The sequence below is a fragment of the Hylobates moloch genome, unplaced genomic scaffold (genome assembly GCF_009828535.3).
Source record: "Hylobates moloch isolate HMO894 unplaced genomic scaffold, HMol_V3 SCAFFOLD_15, whole genome shotgun sequence".
Classification (NCBI taxonomy): Eukaryota; Metazoa; Chordata; class Mammalia; order Primates; family Hylobatidae; genus Hylobates; species Hylobates moloch.
The window spans coordinates 11,660,668-11,678,769 of record NW_026652290.1 but is presented as its reverse complement, the minus strand read 5'-3'; the positions used below and the strand labels follow the sequence as shown (position 1 = coordinate 11,678,769).

At 38.5% G+C, this 18,102-nt stretch overlaps 1 protein-coding gene across 3 annotated transcripts in view; it reads left to right on the top strand.

Moving 5' to 3' along the window:
• The window catches only part of HELZ (helicase with zinc finger), a 176,704-nt gene that overhangs the window by 63,630 nt on the left and 94,972 nt on the right, over nt 1–18,102 (top strand). For all 3 annotated transcript variants that reach the window (XM_032179047.2, XM_032179045.1, XM_032179046.2), the window contains 3 exons: nt 2,823–3,090; nt 13,775–14,108; nt 14,834–14,964. In XM_032179047.2, coding sequence (XP_032034938.1) covers nt 2,823–3,090; nt 13,775–14,108; nt 14,834–14,964 — 733 coding nt within the window. The remainder of the gene's footprint in view (nt 1–2,822; nt 3,091–13,774; nt 14,109–14,833; nt 14,965–18,102) is intronic.

Sequence of the window (18,102 nt, the reverse complement as noted above, 5' to 3'; positions counted from 1 at the left end):
CTGAGTTAAAGACTTAGATCAGTAGTTTGTAGGCTTTTTGTTGCTGGAATGTGTGGATTTTTTTTCAAGATTCTTTTTGCTCCCCTAGTTTTCGTTTCCCCTGCACTGTGTTTAAAGTCATTAAAAAAAGCAAATGGAATAAAATTTAGCATTGTTGGAGAATTGTTTTGAAATTACTGTGCTGCCTGCTAAAGACACTTAACATTTAATTTTTAATTTTTATGGATACATAATAGTTGTATACATTTATGAAGTATGTGTGATATTTTGATACAAGCATTTAAGAGTTTCATAAAATCAAGGTGGGAATCAGGGTACTATACAGATAATGAGAAAAACAAATACTGCTATTGCTCATGCCACTTTTCCCCAAAAGCCTGAATGCTGTTAACCCAGAGTAGAAAAGCTTTCTGCATTTTGTTTGTATATTAGGTAGGTGATTCAAAAAGCATTTTCTAGGGAAAGCTCTGTCATTTTAGATTTGTTCTTGTCTCAGCTACTTAAACATGAGTTAGGAATAACTAGTGACTTTTTAAATAAAGTATATGAACATAATAGTAATCTAGGCATAGTCTGAATTAATTTTATTAAAGTGAAATGTAAAGTAAAATTATGAAATATAATCTCCCCACCACCAAAGAGTAGTTATACCTCCTTTAAAAACTACATACTGAATAGATTCCTTACTATTATGTAGAGTTTAGTATTTATTTATTTATTTATTTTTTGAGACGGAGTCTGGCTGTGTCGCCAGGCTGGAGTGCAGTGGCGCAATCTTGGCTCACTGCATCCTCTGCCTCCTGGGTTCAAGTGATTCTCCTGCCTCAGTCTCTTGAGTAGCTGGGATTACACGCACACGCCACCATGCCCGGCTAAATTTTTTTTTTTTTTTTGAGATGAAGTCTCGCTCTGTCACCCAGGCTGGAGTGCAGTGGCGCGATCTCCGCTCACTGCAAGCTCCGCCTTCCAGGTTCATGCCATTCTTCAGCCTCAGCCTCCCGAGTAGCTGGGACTACAGGCGCCCACCACCACGCCCGGCTAATTTTTTGTATTTTAGTAGACACTAGGTTTCACCGTGTTGCTCAGGCTGGTCCTGAACCCCTGAGCTCAGATAATCCACCCGCCTCAGCCTCTCAAACTGCTAGGATTACAGGTTTCAGCCACTGCGCCCTGCAATTTTTGTATTTTCAGTAGAGACATCTGGAACTCCTGACCTCATGTGATCCTCCCGCCTCAGCTTCCTAAAGTACCAGGATTATAGGTGTGAGCTACCGTGCCTGGCTGTCAAAGTGATTTAGGAAGAAAATGTGGTTAGTGTACATTAGGAAACTTCTGCTTGTGAGGCTATTGCAAAAACAGACCATCAATCCAGAGTATTTTTTTTAATGATAGTTAATTTTATCATATGTTTTTATTTTTATATTTTTTTAGAGACAGGGTCTCACTATGTTGTTCAATCTAGTCTTGAACTCCTGACTTCAAGCGATCCTCCTGCCTTGACCTCTCAACGTGTTGGGGTTACAGGCGGGAGCTACTGTGCACAGCCCCAGTCCAGAGTATTTTTAAAGTGCAAGTTTTTAATAAGCAGACCATCTTCACATTTGATGGTTATAATGGTATTTGTGTTGTCCTTTGAGAAATAAAACTGGCATGTAAAAATGCCTTTTCAAGGAGCAAAGGTTAGAAATTATTAAGATTATCTGGATAAGCTATTTGCCACTATTGAGACATTAATCTTGGTGAATGACTAGGTTCATGTTTATAATATATATATGTAACATTTAAATGTTGCCAAATCTCTCACTAAAAAAGACATGGCAATTATGCGTTATGTTGTCATTTCAAAGATAGTTTAGGATAATTTGTACTTTGGAGACTGATCTTTGTCTAACTTTTAATTGTTTCTTCCAAAAATTTCAATCTGAGTTGTGAAACCGTCTTTCCACTTATGTTATGTCAAAATCTTGGTGTAATGTATCAGTAAGGTTACGTTTTTTTCTTTTGGTTAAGTTTGCTTTTTTAGGTATATGTATGTTTCACTCAATAGAAAAGTAATATGCACTACATACAGAGTGAGCCAACCCAGTGCTCAGAGTTTATGTTACTATGGATTTCATCTTGTGCTGATATTGTGCTATTTTTTTTCTCCTGGTATGTCAGAACTTGAACAGTCATTTGTTTTGACATTGTGCCCTACTTACAGTATAATTTAATGGAGGCTAACCTGGATTTTTTGGAAGTGACATTTGAATGGCATTGTACTGCATTTTAATAAGGACTTGGCAGTGTTTTACATTAATATTTTCTAAAAGATTTTTGTTTATAGTAAGTTGACTTAAAGATACTGTAGTTTCATTGTGCTTTATCACACAAGAAAAGATTTAACCTTTTACAGTTTTTGATCTTCTCTTTCTATAATGGGATGGGTATTGGTAGTAGGAAGAGAAAGTGATTATCATCTGATAAAACCTACGAAGAATTTATCATATCTTTTTCACGCATATTCAAATTTCTTTTGACTGAAGAGTTAAGTTCTAAATGTTAATCCGTATTTTAAAAATGTTAATAATTTCTAGTATGTCCTAGCCTGATAAAAAGTTTTTTTTAAAACATGGATTTATACTAATGTTATTTTGTTTTGTTTTGTTTTTTGATATGAGGGAAATAGTCAATGGGTATTTGCATTGTTTTGTTTTTAAGAATTTCAGCTCTAGCATATACAATTCTCATACAAAAATATGTAATATATTTAAGAATTTTAATGTTATTTAAAAATTTTAATGTTCTTTTTCTTTATAAATGTGTTTTTTGTTTCCATTTAGATCTCGAATACCTGATGCATGCAAAACAGCAGCTAGTAACCACAGCTAAACGTTGGGATTCTTCCTCTAAGACTATTATAGATTTTGAACCTAATGAAACTACTGATTTGGAGAAGAGCCTTCTTATCAGATACCAAATTCCCCTCTCTGCTGACCAGCTATTTACCCAGTCCGTTTTAGACAAATCATTGACCAAGAGCAACTATCAGTCACGGTTACATGACCTTCTTTATATTGAGGAGATAGCCCAGTATAAAGAAATCAGCAAGTAAGTTACTTTAGAAACACTTTAAAACAAAAAATCTCCCCTTTGGATGGTATTTTTAATCTTTAAAATGAAAGTGTGCCTAAGTGAAGACAGGTAGTAAATGGTTGTTATTCAATAATTGTATTCTATCTTTAAAGGAAATATGAGCTTCTTAAGGCAAGAACTGTCTCATGCTCACCATGGTATCCCTGTTATTTAGCACATAGTTCATTTCTGTAAGACCTTACTAAACATCTATTAGGGGACAAGCTCTTTGCCACATGCCGGGAGTATAAATCTGTGGTTCCTGCTCTTAAGAAGCTTTCAGTCAATGGTAGTCATAGCAAGCACTGAATGAATATTTGTTGAACAGATATACAACAACTGAAAGAGACCACATATTTTGAAAAGTTGTTTTAAGAATGAAATTATTTTGATTTTCAGGAAAACAGGTTGATAAAACAGCTTTATAGCAGTTTATAAATACGTTAATATATTTTACATTTTATCCATATGCCACAGGTTAAGACCAAGTGCTTAAATCAAAAGCTTATTTGAATTATTTTAGGAAAAATAATCTCAGAAAAGAAAGTTAGAGTGAGTGAAGATGTTAGTGAAATAGTTGTATTTGGTAGTAGCTTTCTGTTAATATATTTTAGATAAACTAGAGACAAGCCTTAAAAACTGAACCACAATTATGAGGCCTGAATACATTTTTATAGGTAGTTTTACTTTTAAATACAGCTGAACCAGCATATTTTTCTTCTCCAGGATGCCTTATGGTTCCTTATCATTAGTATTATTAATAAATACTGAACACTCATTAAGAGTATATTCAGAAAGGAAAAGAAAGTGAAAACTTAGAGATATTTTGGTCACCCTGTTTATAGATTAGTTATGATCTAACTTTTGAAAATACCTAATTTCAAATTAAATACATGTAAAATTTACAAAGTCAGATGGAATATATTTTTCATTACTCTAAGACTTTAAATCCTGGCCCATTGATGGTCTCTTAAAAGGCTTTTATCAGTTGTGTCTGTTGTAAGAAGGACAGTGAGTTATATCATCTATATTATTTATATTATCATGGATTCCTTTTTCTTAGGAATGAACACCATGATAAATCATAAATATTGGGATTAAATAGAATTTAATAGCTTACCAGAATCCTGGAGACTATTTTTAGTATCATAGTAGGAATTCAGAAAAAATTATATATTAACTTTTATTTGTTTAATATTTTATTAAGGTTTATAAATCATTCCATTACTTTAGAATGTGCACGTGAAGCCCAAAAAGCTTAGTATTATTATATTCAAAATAATATTTTAAAAGCGGAAACTTGTCTGAATGGAAAAAAAAAGGAGAAACCCTACAAAACTGTAGAGGTTAAATACTGATCAAGTAACTAAGGCTGGGCATGGTGGCTCACACCTGTAATTGTAGCACTTTGGGAGGCTGAGGTGGATGGAATGCTTGTGCTCAAGAGTTTGAGACCAGCCTGGGCAACATAGTGAGACCTCATCTCTACAAAAGGTTAAATAATCAGGCATGATGTGTGTCAGCTTGAGGGCTGAGGTGGGAGAATCGCTTGAGCCCAGGAGGTCTAGGCTTCAGTGAGCTGTGATTACATCACTGCCTGGGTGAGAGAAAGAGAGACCCTGTTTCAAAAAAAAAAAAAAAAAAAAAAAAAGAGAAACTGAATAGTTGAAAGTACACTCTATGAGTACCTTGCAAAGGCTTTCAAAGCCAGTATGAGAGGGCCTTAAAAATATTAGCACTGATGGCAAACTAAGTGGGTGTGATCTTTTTAAAAAAAATTATTACTATTTTGACACAGGGTCTCACTCTGTCACTGAGGCTGGAATGCAGTGGCACGGTTTTGGCTCACTGCAGCCTCAATCTCCCGGGCTGGGGTGATCCTCTCCAGCCTAACTGGAGACGTTGAGTGGCTGAGACTGCAGGTGTGCATCACCACACCGGCTTCATTTTGTAGTTTTTGTAGAAATGGGGTTTTGCCACGTTGCCCAGGGAAGATCTGGAACTCCTGGGCTCAAGTGATCCACCCGCCCTGGCCTCCCAGGGTGCTGGGATTACAGGCATGAGCCACCGCCCCGGCCCAGTTTGTGTGATCTATCTGGAGAGCTGTTTGGCAGTTTGTATCAAGGACCTTAAGTTTGAATCTTTTGGTGTGGAAATTCCACTTATGGGGGATCATAAGCAATAATCAGAGTCAAAGATGTTTGGACACATGTCTTTCAAAGAGTAGTGAAGAATAAGTTAATTATGATATAGCTATATGATTGAATGTTATACAACTTGAAATTATGTTCTTGAAGAATTTTTAATGCAGTGATGATGCTCATGATATAATATTAGGGAAGAAAATATGCTAGTTATAATACCTTATTGCCATTCTAATTTTTTATAGATGCTTATACACATACGTGTATGTATTTGTGTATAAAAATGTTGGAAAGAATTAAAGCAAAATGTTCTGGTTGGTGGACTAACAGGTGATTTTTATGTTGTAATAGTTTTCTAGACTTTTGAAATGTTCTATAATGACCATATATTGCTCTTATAATTAAAAAAATTTAAAGGAAAGTGGTACATCATTAGTGGCAACACTTGCTGCTCATGGTATAAAAAAGCCCTTAGGTATGAAAAGAAGAGATTGTGGTAAGGCAGTGGTAAGATAGTGTAGAGTGTTTTTATAGGAACTTCTGAGCTTTCTGTTTTTTTAATCTTTAAAGTTATATCATATTTATTGACTCAAATAGGGTTATTTACAAACTGAATGTAAATCAGCCGGATCACTACTGATGTGTTCTGTATACAACTACACAGGAGTTTTGAAGGATCTTCAAGATATAACTGATAATTTATTGCGACCTACCTAACATGTGACAAGTAGTTACTGTGCTAGAGAATTCTGGAATTTCTGGTGATACTGTCACCTAAAGGTAACCCTGGATATGAAGGCTGGTAAATTAAATTTCTGAATTTGGCAGGCCTATAAATGTTAGTGAAGTGCAGTGCAGAATTGGGACACAAACAAAGAAACAGATCCTATAGTAATTAGATAGAGTTCTCAGAATGCATCTATAAGCAAGTAGACATAGATTGTGATGATTTTCAAAAGTCTGACAGAGTTTCATATGTTGCTTAAAAGAGTATTTTGTTTTCTTCTTCACTCTTTAAACTTAATATTTATATGCATTTTAATGTTGCCTTGAATTTAATTTACATTTGATTGTTAATTCTTTAAGTATAAATAAAATAACTAAGATATATTTTTAAAAATTTTGGGGAGTTGTCTATGCAGTTACTAAGCTATGGTGTAGTGCAGGGCTCAGTAACTTTTTCTGTAAAGGGTCAGATAATAAATATTTTAGGCTTTGAGAATTTCACACAGGCCTGGTTGCATTTCTTCTTCTTTTTTTGTTTTTGTAAAATCCACTGTCAGTTAAGGGCTATACAGAAACAGTCTGAAGGTTGGCTTTGGGCACATCTTTGGGCTGTGCTCTAGTGTATCTGACTGGGCCATTTTGCTTGTCTGTTCAATCAATACCAGTCATCAGAGCAAACCCAAGTCACCATTAGAATCATGAAGAATGTTTTGTTGTGGTTTGAGACCCAATGTAAAGGTAGGGGACAATGGTATGCTTATATAGACTCGTCTGTCTAAATGACTTGGATATGTATTGACAATAATAAGTGTGTTCTGAAGACATTGAAGTTTGCCTCTTTGTGACATTGTGGTCAGATCTGCCACACAATTAGTAGGTTATTTCCCAAGGTCCTGGAATGTATCAGTCCTCTGTGAACTTTGACAGTTTAAGCAGAATATTTCTTTTTTTCTTTTCTTTTCTTTCTTTCTTTTTTTTTTTTTAAATCGAGTTTCGCTCTTGTTGCCCAGGCTGGAGTGCAATGGTGCAATCTCGCTCACCAGAACCTCCGCCTCCCGGGTTCAAGCGATTCTCCTGCCTCAGCCTTCTGAGTAGCTGGGATTACAGGCAAGTGTCACCATGCCCAGCTAATTTTGTATTTTTGGTTGAGATGGGGTTTCACCATGTTGGCCGGGCTAGTCTTGAACTCCTGACCTCAGGTGATCCACCCGCCTCGGCCTACCAAAGTGCTGGGATTACAGGCGCGAGCTACCGCGCCTGGCCAAAGCAGAATATTTCTAATCACGAAAGTATTATCAAGGGGCTTCATACTAGTTTCTTACATTTTGATGGTAAGGGTTGCAAGAGACTGAGGCAGGAGGATCATTTGAACCCATGAATTTGAGGCTGCAGTGAGCTGTGATCGCACCAGCGCACTCCAGCCTGGGCGACAGAGCAAGATCCCATCAGAATGCCTTTTACATGGTCATTTTAGCATTTCTTCCTAGAAAGTAGATTGAAAAAAGGCTCTCAAGATTAGATAAAATACATTTTGGTTTGAGGCTGGATTAAATAATCTAGCTTTTTTTTTTTTTTAAAGGATTATTTTTTTCAAAGCAGTCCAGAAATTTCTTCTTAGGTTGTTTTAGTGTGAGATGTGTGTACGTGATAAAGATAATACTACATTTCAAGTTTTAGAAAATGCTTTTCTTTTGAGATTTGTTTTACTTCTCTTATCCTCAGTCACATGTTGGTGTGTGTTCACTAATGATTCTACTTTGAAGTGAAATCTGTTTGATTTTAAGAGATACATTTTCAAAGGAAATGTACTTTAGCTGAAGCTGTTGTGTCCATTAAACTGTGCATGCCTCATCGGGTCATCGTGCCTGGCTTCTCAGTGCTAACAGCTGGCATGACAGGCCTAGTGTGGGGTGCACATTTTATCATTAGATGGGTGCTGCTTCTATTGTGACAGGCCTAGTGTGGGGTGCGCATTTCGTCGTTAGATGGGTGCTGCTTCTGTTGGTGACAGGCCTAGTGTGGGGTGCACATTTCATCGTTAGATGGGTGTGGGGTGCACATTTCATCATTAGATGGGTGCTGCTTCTATTGGTGACACCTCACTCTGCTTTAGTAAACTCAGGGATTGTTTTATTACTTTGTTTGATTTTTATTGTTCATATAGTCAGAAATCACATGAAATGAAAACACTATATAGGTTTGAAATTTTTTGAAAGTTGCACTCAAGAGATGGAATTGTTGCTAAGGTTAATAGAGCCATATTTCTCATTAGCATAGAAGTATCTTTTTAAATCTATTGAGTATTCAGTCGGCTGTAATTCTGCCATTCCCTAAAAGGTTAGGGATTATGTAAACTTTAAGGTTGATTTTAAAATGCAGCATGCAACAGTGGAAAGATGGTTTTTCTTCTTATTAAGAAATATCTTTCTTAATTGTAGGATATATTTTCTAGTTTAGGTATTTCTGAGTTACTAAATTTCAAAAAGTACATATTTTAATATTTAAGATTACTAACATAATTTTAGTTTTAGCCTGTTAATCTTTTATACAAATTAATTATTAGTAGCTATAACCTCTACTAGGAAGTCTGTAATGTCTGCAACTTGAACATGTGATGAATTTTCTGTGGGAAAAACTGCATTTCTTAGGACTTTTATTTTATTTCTTAGCACCTCTGGTGCCTCTACCTCAAGAATTTTGTTACAAGACACAACCAATGTCACAAGAGGATTCTCTTGTTGCTCTAAACTGTGAGATTAACTTTTCATGCCTGCTAAATTGTGATCAAGTGTTTTGGGATGGTGATTCTCAAATAGACATGAGTGAAACTTTAATATATGTCCTAAGGCCTGGGTGCAGTGGCTCACACCTATGATCTTAGCACTTTGGGAGGCCCAGGTGGGCAGGTCTTTTTGAGCTCAGGAGTTTGAGACCAGCCTTGGCAACATGGCGAGACCCCATCTCTACAAAAAGTACAAAAATTAGTACAAAAGTACAAAAACAAAACAAAAAAACTATTAAAAAATATATATGGCCTAAGATAGTTGAGAAATATATGACAGGATTTCAAGAATATGTTAGGAAATAATATAAAGTGGCTAAAGTGGGAATATGGTGCTTGGGAAAAAATCAGATTATTAGAAAAACATAAAATTAATTCAATGAACAAAATTTATTGAATATTGAAGGTGTTAGGTTCTATGCTAGTCACTGCTGATTTCTAAGGCAAGCGAAATATGTTTCCTCGTCCCCCAAAAGTTTGTAATCCAGTAGGGGAGGCAGACCCATAAATACAGGGTTATAATAAAATGTGATCAGCACTGCACTGGAGGAATGCACAAGGGCCCCATGGAAGAGGCACTTTCCCACCTTAGTGGAGAAAAGGAGGGTAGTCAAGGAGGGGCTCACATCTGCTTTCTAGAGCAGATGGAATGTAGGTTGAACTTTGAAAAACAGGTAAGATTTGTCAGGTTTAGAGGTAGGACAAAGCTGGGCATGGTGGCTCACACCTGTAATCCCAGCACTTTGGGAGGCCGAGGTGGGTGGACCACCTGAGTTCAGGAGTTCGAGACCAGCCTGGCCAACATGGTGAAACCCTGTCTCTGCTAAAAATACAAAAAGTTAGCCTGGTGTGGTGGTGGGTGCCTGTAATCTCAGCTACTCAGGAGGCTGAAGCAGGAGAATCGCTTGACCCCGGGAGGTGGAGGTTGCAGTGAGCCAAGATGGGGCCATTGAACTCCAGCTGGGGCAACAAGAGCGAAACTCCATCTCAAAAAAAAACAAAGGAGGACAAAAGTATTTGGTTAAAGGAAACAGAATGTGAGAATAAGAGCATAGAGTTTTGGGGAGCTGCCAGTTGATTATTATAGTTGCAATGGAGGGTGCTTGTGTGGTGGGGACAGGGTAAATGAGAGAGAAACTCTGTCCTCAGAGCTATAGAAAGCTACTTACCAGATTTGCATTTTTCAGAGATCCTCTGATCGGGGTGTGGAGAACAGATTTGAGACAAGAAGTCATGTTAGAAGTCTATTATAGTAATCCAAGTTAAAAATGTTGGGATGCAGATGAATTAGGAAGGAGGGGAACTAACAGGGCCATGAGGAAGTAACAGGGTGTAGTGATTCTGTGATGCGTGAATGAAGGTTGGTGAGAGAGGCAGGGTCAAGGATGACTTGATTTTTGGTTGGCTTGGATACCTATGTGGATGATAGTGCCGTTTTCTAAGTTGTTAAAAACATGGGAAGATTGGGTTGGGTCACACTGGGGAGGTCAGGTAGTCAGTTTTGTATATACTGAGTTTAAAGGGCATATAACCAAAAGTGTCCATTTGACAGTTGGATTTACAGCCGTGAGCTGGGAGATCTGGGAGAGGGTGACCTAGCAAGAACTTACAGAGTAGAAGGAAGGCAGGCTGGAGCTTATAGAAAGTAGTTGGTGCTTAGATGGGAGATGGAGAGCAGCTGGGAGAGGTAGGAAGAAAACTAGGAGAGTATTACCATACATAAGTCCTTGGAAGAGGGAGTTCAAAGGAAGAAGACATTGATTGTATAGTGAAAAAAAAAAAGATAAGAAAACTGTACATCATCTTAGCAAAAAGAGGTCCTTTGTGAACCAAGAATTTCTTGCACTATAAGTAATCTCCTCCCTCTAAGAAAGTTTTAATGACCCCTAAACTCTGCATATTATATAGGTAGTAAAAGGAAAGTAAAATTTTAACTTCATTTGAGAAAGCATGAAATAAGTAAGGGTTCCTGTTTTTTTTTTTTTTTTTTGAGATGGAGTCTCACTCTGTCACTAAGGCTGGAGTGCGGTGGTGCTGTCTCAGGTCACTGCAGCCTCCACCTCCTGGGTTCAAGTGATTATCCTTCCTCAGCCTCCCGAGTAGCTACGGACTACAGGCTGGGCCACCATGCCCAGGTAATTTTTGTGTTTTTAGTAGAGACAGGGTTTCACTATGTTGGCTAGGCTGGTCTTGAACTCCTGACCTCAAGTGATCTTCCCACCTCGGCCTCCCAAAGTGCTGGGATTACAGGTATGAGCCCCCATGCCTGGCCTCCTGTTCTATTTATTTATTTATTTATTTTTGAGACAGAATCTTGCTCTGTTGCCCAGGCTGGAGTGCAGTGGCGCAATCGCAGCTCACTGCAATCTCTGACTCCCGGATTCAAGCAATTCTTTTGCCTCAGCCTCCCAAGTAGCCGGGACTACAGGCGCCCGCCACCACGCCCAGCTAATTTTTGTATTTATAGTAGAGATGGGGTTTCACCAGGTTGGCCAGAATGGTCACTCCACATAGACTTCAAAGGATGTATTGGACAGCCTGAGGGCCCAGGCAGAGACTTGTTGCAGAGGCAGAGCCACTGTGCAGAGCCCCCACTAGGACAGTGCTTAATGGAGCCCTGGGAGTGGGCTAGATCCTGAGACCCTAGAACTGAAGGGTCAGCATTATGCAGCTCTCGTCTGGGAAAGCTATATAAGACTTTCAATCTGTGAGAGCTTTTTGGGGGACTGAGCCCAGCAAAGCCAAAGAAGCAGGGCTGCCTGAGGCCTTGGGCGCCCAACTGCTGTTCCAGTGTGTCAGGATGCGGGATGTGGAAGCAAAGGAGATTATTCTTCAGCTTTAAGACTTAATGTTGTTTTCCCTTTTGGATTTTGGACTTACTTGGAACCACTTATTCCTTTCTTCTTGCCTAGTTTTCCCTTTGGGAATGGGAGTGTTTATCCTGTGCTTGTCCCACCATTGTATTTTGGAAGCATGTAACTCGTTAATTTCACAGGCACAACTGGAGAGGAATCTGAATCAGGATGAATTGTGCCTTGAGTCTTATCCATATCTGATTTAGTTGACACTCTGGACTTGGACTTTTGAGTTGATCCTGGAAAGAGTTAAAACTTTTAGGGGCTGTTGGGATGGAATGAATGTATTTTGTATGTGAGAAGAACATGCATTTGGAGGCTATGGGCAGAATGCTGTAGTTTGAATGTCCCCTCTAAAACTAATGTTGAAATGTAATTGCTATTGGGACAGTATTAAGAGGTGGGACTCTTAAAAGGTGATTAGGCCATGAGGATTCCACCCTCATGAGTGGATAATGTGATTATACAGGAATGGGCTCCTTTTCATGAGAGTGGGATGTTAGAAGAGTGAATTCAGTCCTCTCTTGCCATTGCTTTTGCTCACACTTTCATGCCCTTCTGCCATGGGATGATGCAGCCTGAAGACCATCACCATATGCCAGCCCCTTGATCTTAGACTTTCTAGTCTCCAGAACTGTGAGAAATAAATCTCTGTTCTTTATAAATTACCCAGTCTCAGGTATTCTGTTACAGCAACACAAAACAGACTAAGACAAACCTAAGAAAAAGGAGAAAATGTCGCCACCATTTCTTACCATGTTGTCTTACCTCTTACAGCACCATTTCAGAACAGCAAAGAACTGTTAATTAGTTTACATCTTTCTTTCACTTTGTATTTCTCTTTTTTTTTTAAATTTGGGGACAGAGTCTCACTCTGTTGCCCAGGCTGGAGTGCAGTGGTGTGATAATTGGCTCACTGCAACCTCCACCTCCTCGGTTCAAGTGATTTTCTTGCCTCAGCCTCCTGAGTAGCTGGGATTACAGGTGCCCGCCACCACACCTGGCTAATTTTTGTATTTTTAGTAGATGCAGGGTTTCACCATGTTGGCCAGGCTGGTCTTGAACTCCCAACCTCAGGTGATCTGCCCGCCTTAGCCTCCCATAGTGCTAGGATTACAGGCATGAGCCACCATGTCTGGCTCCATATTTCTTGACTGTGTAAATTAATCTTGATTCTCTGTACTGCCTTTACACATACTCTCTCATACTCATGTGCACACATGGAAGTGTGAGGGAGTATACCAACCATTGTCTGATAAGATAGGCCTTAACTTCTCTTTCCGTAATTCCTGCATGAGACCTGCCTCCATGTAGCCATGAATGAAAATTTATTTTAAATGTTGTTCATTAACATTATTGAAAGAGACATTTTATGGCTAGAATCTGCTGGTAAGATCTACTTGGAAAGCAATTGGCTTAAAGTGCAGTGTAATTTTCAATGCAATGTGTTTCCTTCTGGTTCCAGATGATTTTAAAGTCTTTATTGTCCCAGTGGTGTGTTCAAACAGACTTTTATATTAATTAGTATATAATATTTCATGTTACTTAAAAAACAACATTTAGTTTCATTTTAAATACTCAGGTGTTTTTTGAATGTGCATATTCTTCAACACAACTTAGTATGTATCTTTATGTAACTTACATGGGAGTTTATTCACTTAAAAAAAAGTTTTGTTGACCAGGCACGGTGGCTCACATCTGTAATCCCAGCACTTTGGGAGGCAGAGGTGGGTGGATCACCTGAGATCAAGAGCTTGAGACCAGCCTGGCCAACATGTCAAAACCCTGTCTCTACTAAAAATACAAAAATTAGCCGGGTGTGGTGGGCACCTGTAATCCCAGCTACTCGGGAGGCTGAGGCAGGAGAATTCTTGAACCCGGGAGGCAAAAGTTGCAGTGAGCCAAGATCGTGCCACTGTACTCCGATACAGTGAGACTCCGTCTCAAAAAAAAAAAAAAAAAATTTTTTTTTTTGTTGTTGTTTCCAGCTTGTATTAAAGGCAGAAAAATACAGTTTTTAGCTCAATGAAGTGGAATTGATATAATGGTTTAATTTTTGGTATGTTTATATTTGATTTACTTTGTTTCACTCTTCTAGTTTTTATATATTTTTGATGTAAACTATTCAAACTAGTTTTCTACTTCTGGTTTAGGTTCAACCTTAAAGTGCAATTGCAGATTCTGGCAAGCTTCATGCTCACTGGTGTTTCTGGAGGTGCAAAGTATGCTCAGAATGGACAACTTTTTGGTCGCTTTAAGCTTACTGAAACACTTTCTGAAGATACTTTGGCTGGACGACTGGTGATGACCAAAGTCAATGCTGTTTATTTATTACCAGTCCCTAAACAGAAGTTAGCACAGACCCAGGGAACCAAAGAGAAGGTTTATGAAGCTACTATTGAAGAAAAAACAAAGGAATATATATTTTTAAGGCTATCTAGGGAATGCTGTGAAGAACTTAATCTTCGGCCTGACTGTGACACACAGGTATGTTTGAAGGTTGCAGTTTAACCATAGTGGTCTGTAGCCTCATTATCAGCTCATAGTCTTCCTCTGGTTTAGTTTTTCTTCTGCCATAAACAAAAGCAAAGCTGACTTTGAAGTCGACAGTGGTGGGTTGAAAATTGCACCTGTAGTAACTCCCAGAGAAAAGTGATTCTTTTAAATTTAAGTAACATTTAGAATGTTCCAGTGTTGTTACAAGATTGAGCTTTCTGATTAGAGTTTTAAATCAGCAATGGAAGAAAAGATGAAAAGAAGAATTATGTCTTCAGTCTGCCATATTTAACTGGAAGACTAATCTTTTCTCTTTTTAAACATAAAACTTGGTGAACATTATTTATTAATTGTAAATTGATAGAGTATCAGGGCTAATCATCTCTCACAACTGGATACTTCACACGTTCTGATTTTTTGCGTAAGTATTTTCATGGGAATGGTAGAGTCAGGTAGCCTTAACTAGAGATTAGGTAACTTATAAATATGTCAATTTCTTAATATGAAAAATGATGTTAATAATAGTATATATCATTGGTACTATTAAATGAGATAATCCATAGTAAAGTACTTGTTACAGTGCCTGGTTATAAATGAACAAAGCAAATATTATTCATTTATTGTCCCAAACAGATTCCTCCCAAAGTATTCTAGTGAGCTGCCAGCATTGATGTTTGCTTTCATGCAGTTTTTAAAACATTCATTTTGTCTTTCAGGTTGAACTTCAGTTTCAATTAAATCGATTACCCCTCTGTGAAATGCACTATGCACTAGACAGGATCAAGGACAATGGGGTTTTGTTTCCAGACATGAGTATGACTCCCACCATACCATGGAGTCCTAACAGGTACAAAAAGGCGATATCTTATTAAAGGAAGTTAGGTTAATATTAAATTGAATATCTGTATCAAATAACTCAAGCATACTTTTATAAGAAAGTTTGCTTTTGCTTTTTAGGAGACATTGGTTTAGAAAGGAGAGTAAAAGAACACTTAAAATGAAACATTTGAAGTTCATCATCTATTTACTTTTTCTCAGAGTCTAAATGAATTCTACTGCTTTTCTCAACAGCCTTAATTTGATAGGATGCCGAGCAATTTAGGAATATTTCCAAGTAGAAGTTGAACGGAGAAATTAGGGCCTTTCTAAAGTGGTTCCAGTAGTTAATTTAAAATAATTTTTATTTATTTATTTAGAGTTGGGGTCTTGCTCTGTCACGCAGGCTGAAGTGTAGTGGCATGATCATTGCTCATTACAGCCTTGAACTCGTGGGCTCAAGCAACTCTCCTGTCTCAGCCTCTGAGTAGCTAGGATTATAGACACACGCCGCTGTGTCTGGCTGATTAAAAAAAAATTTTTTTTTGTAGACAAGGTTCTTGCTATCTTTTCCATGCTGGTCTCGAAATCCTGGCCTCAAGTGACCTTCCTGCCTTATCTTGCCAGAGTTCTGGGATGTGAGCTATTACTGCACGTGTCGTAATGTAAAATAATTTTTAAAGATAGGAGAGATTTTTAGAAATCAAAATGGATGAAGTACGATAGAAGAAACTACTTCAGAAACTGCTCTCCAGTTAATGGTCATATAAATATTGTTCTGCTTGGCCGGGCGCGGTGGCTCACGCTTGTAATCCCAGCACTTTGGGAGGCCGAGGCGGGCGGATCACGAGGTCAGGAGATCGAGACCACAGTGAAACCCCGTCTCTACTAAAAATACAAAAAATTAGCCGGGCGTGGTGGCGGGCGCCTGTAGTCCCAGCTACTTGGAGAGGCTGAGGCAGGAGAATGGTGTGAAACCCAGGAGGTGGAGCTTGCAGTGAGCCGAGATTGAGCCACTGCACTCCAGCCTGGGCGACAGAGCGAGACCCTGTCTCAAAAAAAAAAAAAAAATAATAAAAATAAATAAATAAATAAATAAATATTGTTCTGCTTAAAATTTTTTGGGATGTCTTTACATGTAATGAAGAAGGTACTTCCATTTTGTTATAAGCATGGATGACAGTGTGAGCTGTATGCCTGCATCTGTCTTTTCATCTCTTCACTGGGTTTTATGCCCTTAGCTCCTGCCCATGCTCAACTCACAACACCTTTGTTTCTTTTTTTAATCTCAGTGGCTCTACAAAATAGAAGTTTATTTATCACTGTGTCAATTCAATCATGGTAGGGTGGCCCTTTCCATGACTGATGGAGCCTCTGGGATCTTCAGTAAGTGGTCTCCAGGGTCACCCTGGGTGTTGATGTTCAGCTGGCCTACAGGGGAAGAGTGAGCACAGAGGGTCACATGGGAAGCTTTTATGGGCCAGGCCTAGGAGTGGTATATATCACTTCCCCTCACATTCCATTTCTTCTGGTCCTAAAAACAGAACAACACGAAGTATGCCTTACAACACAAAACCTCAGTTATTTCTCCCTTGTTTTGCTTATTCTTACTGCGCAGTCCCCTCTGTTCTTTTTAGTGCCAAAACTCTTGAGAGGGAATAGTCTGCGTGTTTCCAATGTTCTTTCTTATTCACTCTGTAACTTCTTTTTTCCTGTTGTGTACTATCCTGAAAGTGATTGGTGATCTACTGATTGTAAAAATCCAGTGACATCTCCCAGTTCTCTTTGGATTCAGCTCCTCTTCATGCTTCCTTTTCTTTTCATTCTCAGAGCCAGTGCTGCTTTTAGACCTGGACTATTTCAGTAGCTTTCTAGTTGGCCTTTTGTCCTGTCGTCTGTGGCCCTGTTTTCCGGCTCATCACAAATATTTCTCCCAGAGTTAGTTTTCTAAAATAATCATGTCATTTCACTGCTCACAAATCTGATGGCTTCTCCTTGATATGTAGATAAAGGGTGAGCAGTCTAAGCCAAAGCGCCCGTGTATGGCCTCGTTGACTGTGCTTTCCAGCAGTATCCTTTCAGATTTCTTCTACTTTTTTCTACTTGACACTCCTTTTCTCCCTCTAAATTCCCATGTTTTAGCAATGTTGAATTATGTCGAAGTTTGTTTAATTTGCCCTGTACTTATTTGCTTTCTTATCTTTATGTTATTCTTTTTTTTTTTTTTTTTTTTTTTTTTGAGACGGAGTCTCGCTGTGTCGCCCAGGCTGGAGTGCAGTGGCGCAATCTCGGCTCACTGCAAGCTCCGCCTCCCGGGTTCACGCCATTCTCCTGCCTCAGCCTCTCCGAGTAGCTGGGACTACAGGCGCCCACCACCACGCCCGGCTAATTTTTTGTATTTTTAGTAGAGACGGGGTTTCACCGTGGTCTTGATCTCCTGACCTCGTGATCCGCCCGCCTCGGCCTCCCAAAGTGCTGGGATTACAAGCGTGAGCCACCGCGCCCGGCTATGTTATTCTTTTTAAAAAGTTTTTAATTGTGGTAAAATCCACATAACATAAATGTACCCTCTTTACCATTTTAAGTGTACAATTCCATAGTGTTAAATATAGTCACACTGTTGTGCAATCTCCAGAACTTTTTCGTCTTGCAAAACTGATACTATACACCCATCAGACAACTCATTTCCCCCTTCCTGCAGCCTTGCTTCCTCTTTAAGTGATTTTGTCTCTCGTATAATCTTTTGCCCAATGTTAATTCACTGAAGATCTCTCTATCCTTTAAGATTTAATCCAGCTCATATGCTCTCTTCCTCAAGCAGATGAACCTGACCCTTCCAGGTCAGTATTTTAACAACTATTTATTGAGTGCCTGACATGCGCTAGGCTCAGTTTTGTGTATTCAAGCATAATTTCTCTCAGTTTATCAATTCGTGAACATTTCTAGACTGTTTTTCTTGGTAAACTCTGAGCTTTTGTACAGGAAGAGACTGCGTCTTATTTTTCTTTGAATACCAACTGGGTTTTCCACATTATTCATATTCGGCACATTTAAGTTCATAAGAATTTCGAGTTTAAATAAGAAAAGTTTCAATTGTAAGGCCATACCAGTAAGCTTTTAGGCATTTTTCTTGATATGCTCACTTCTGAAAATTATATTGTATATAATG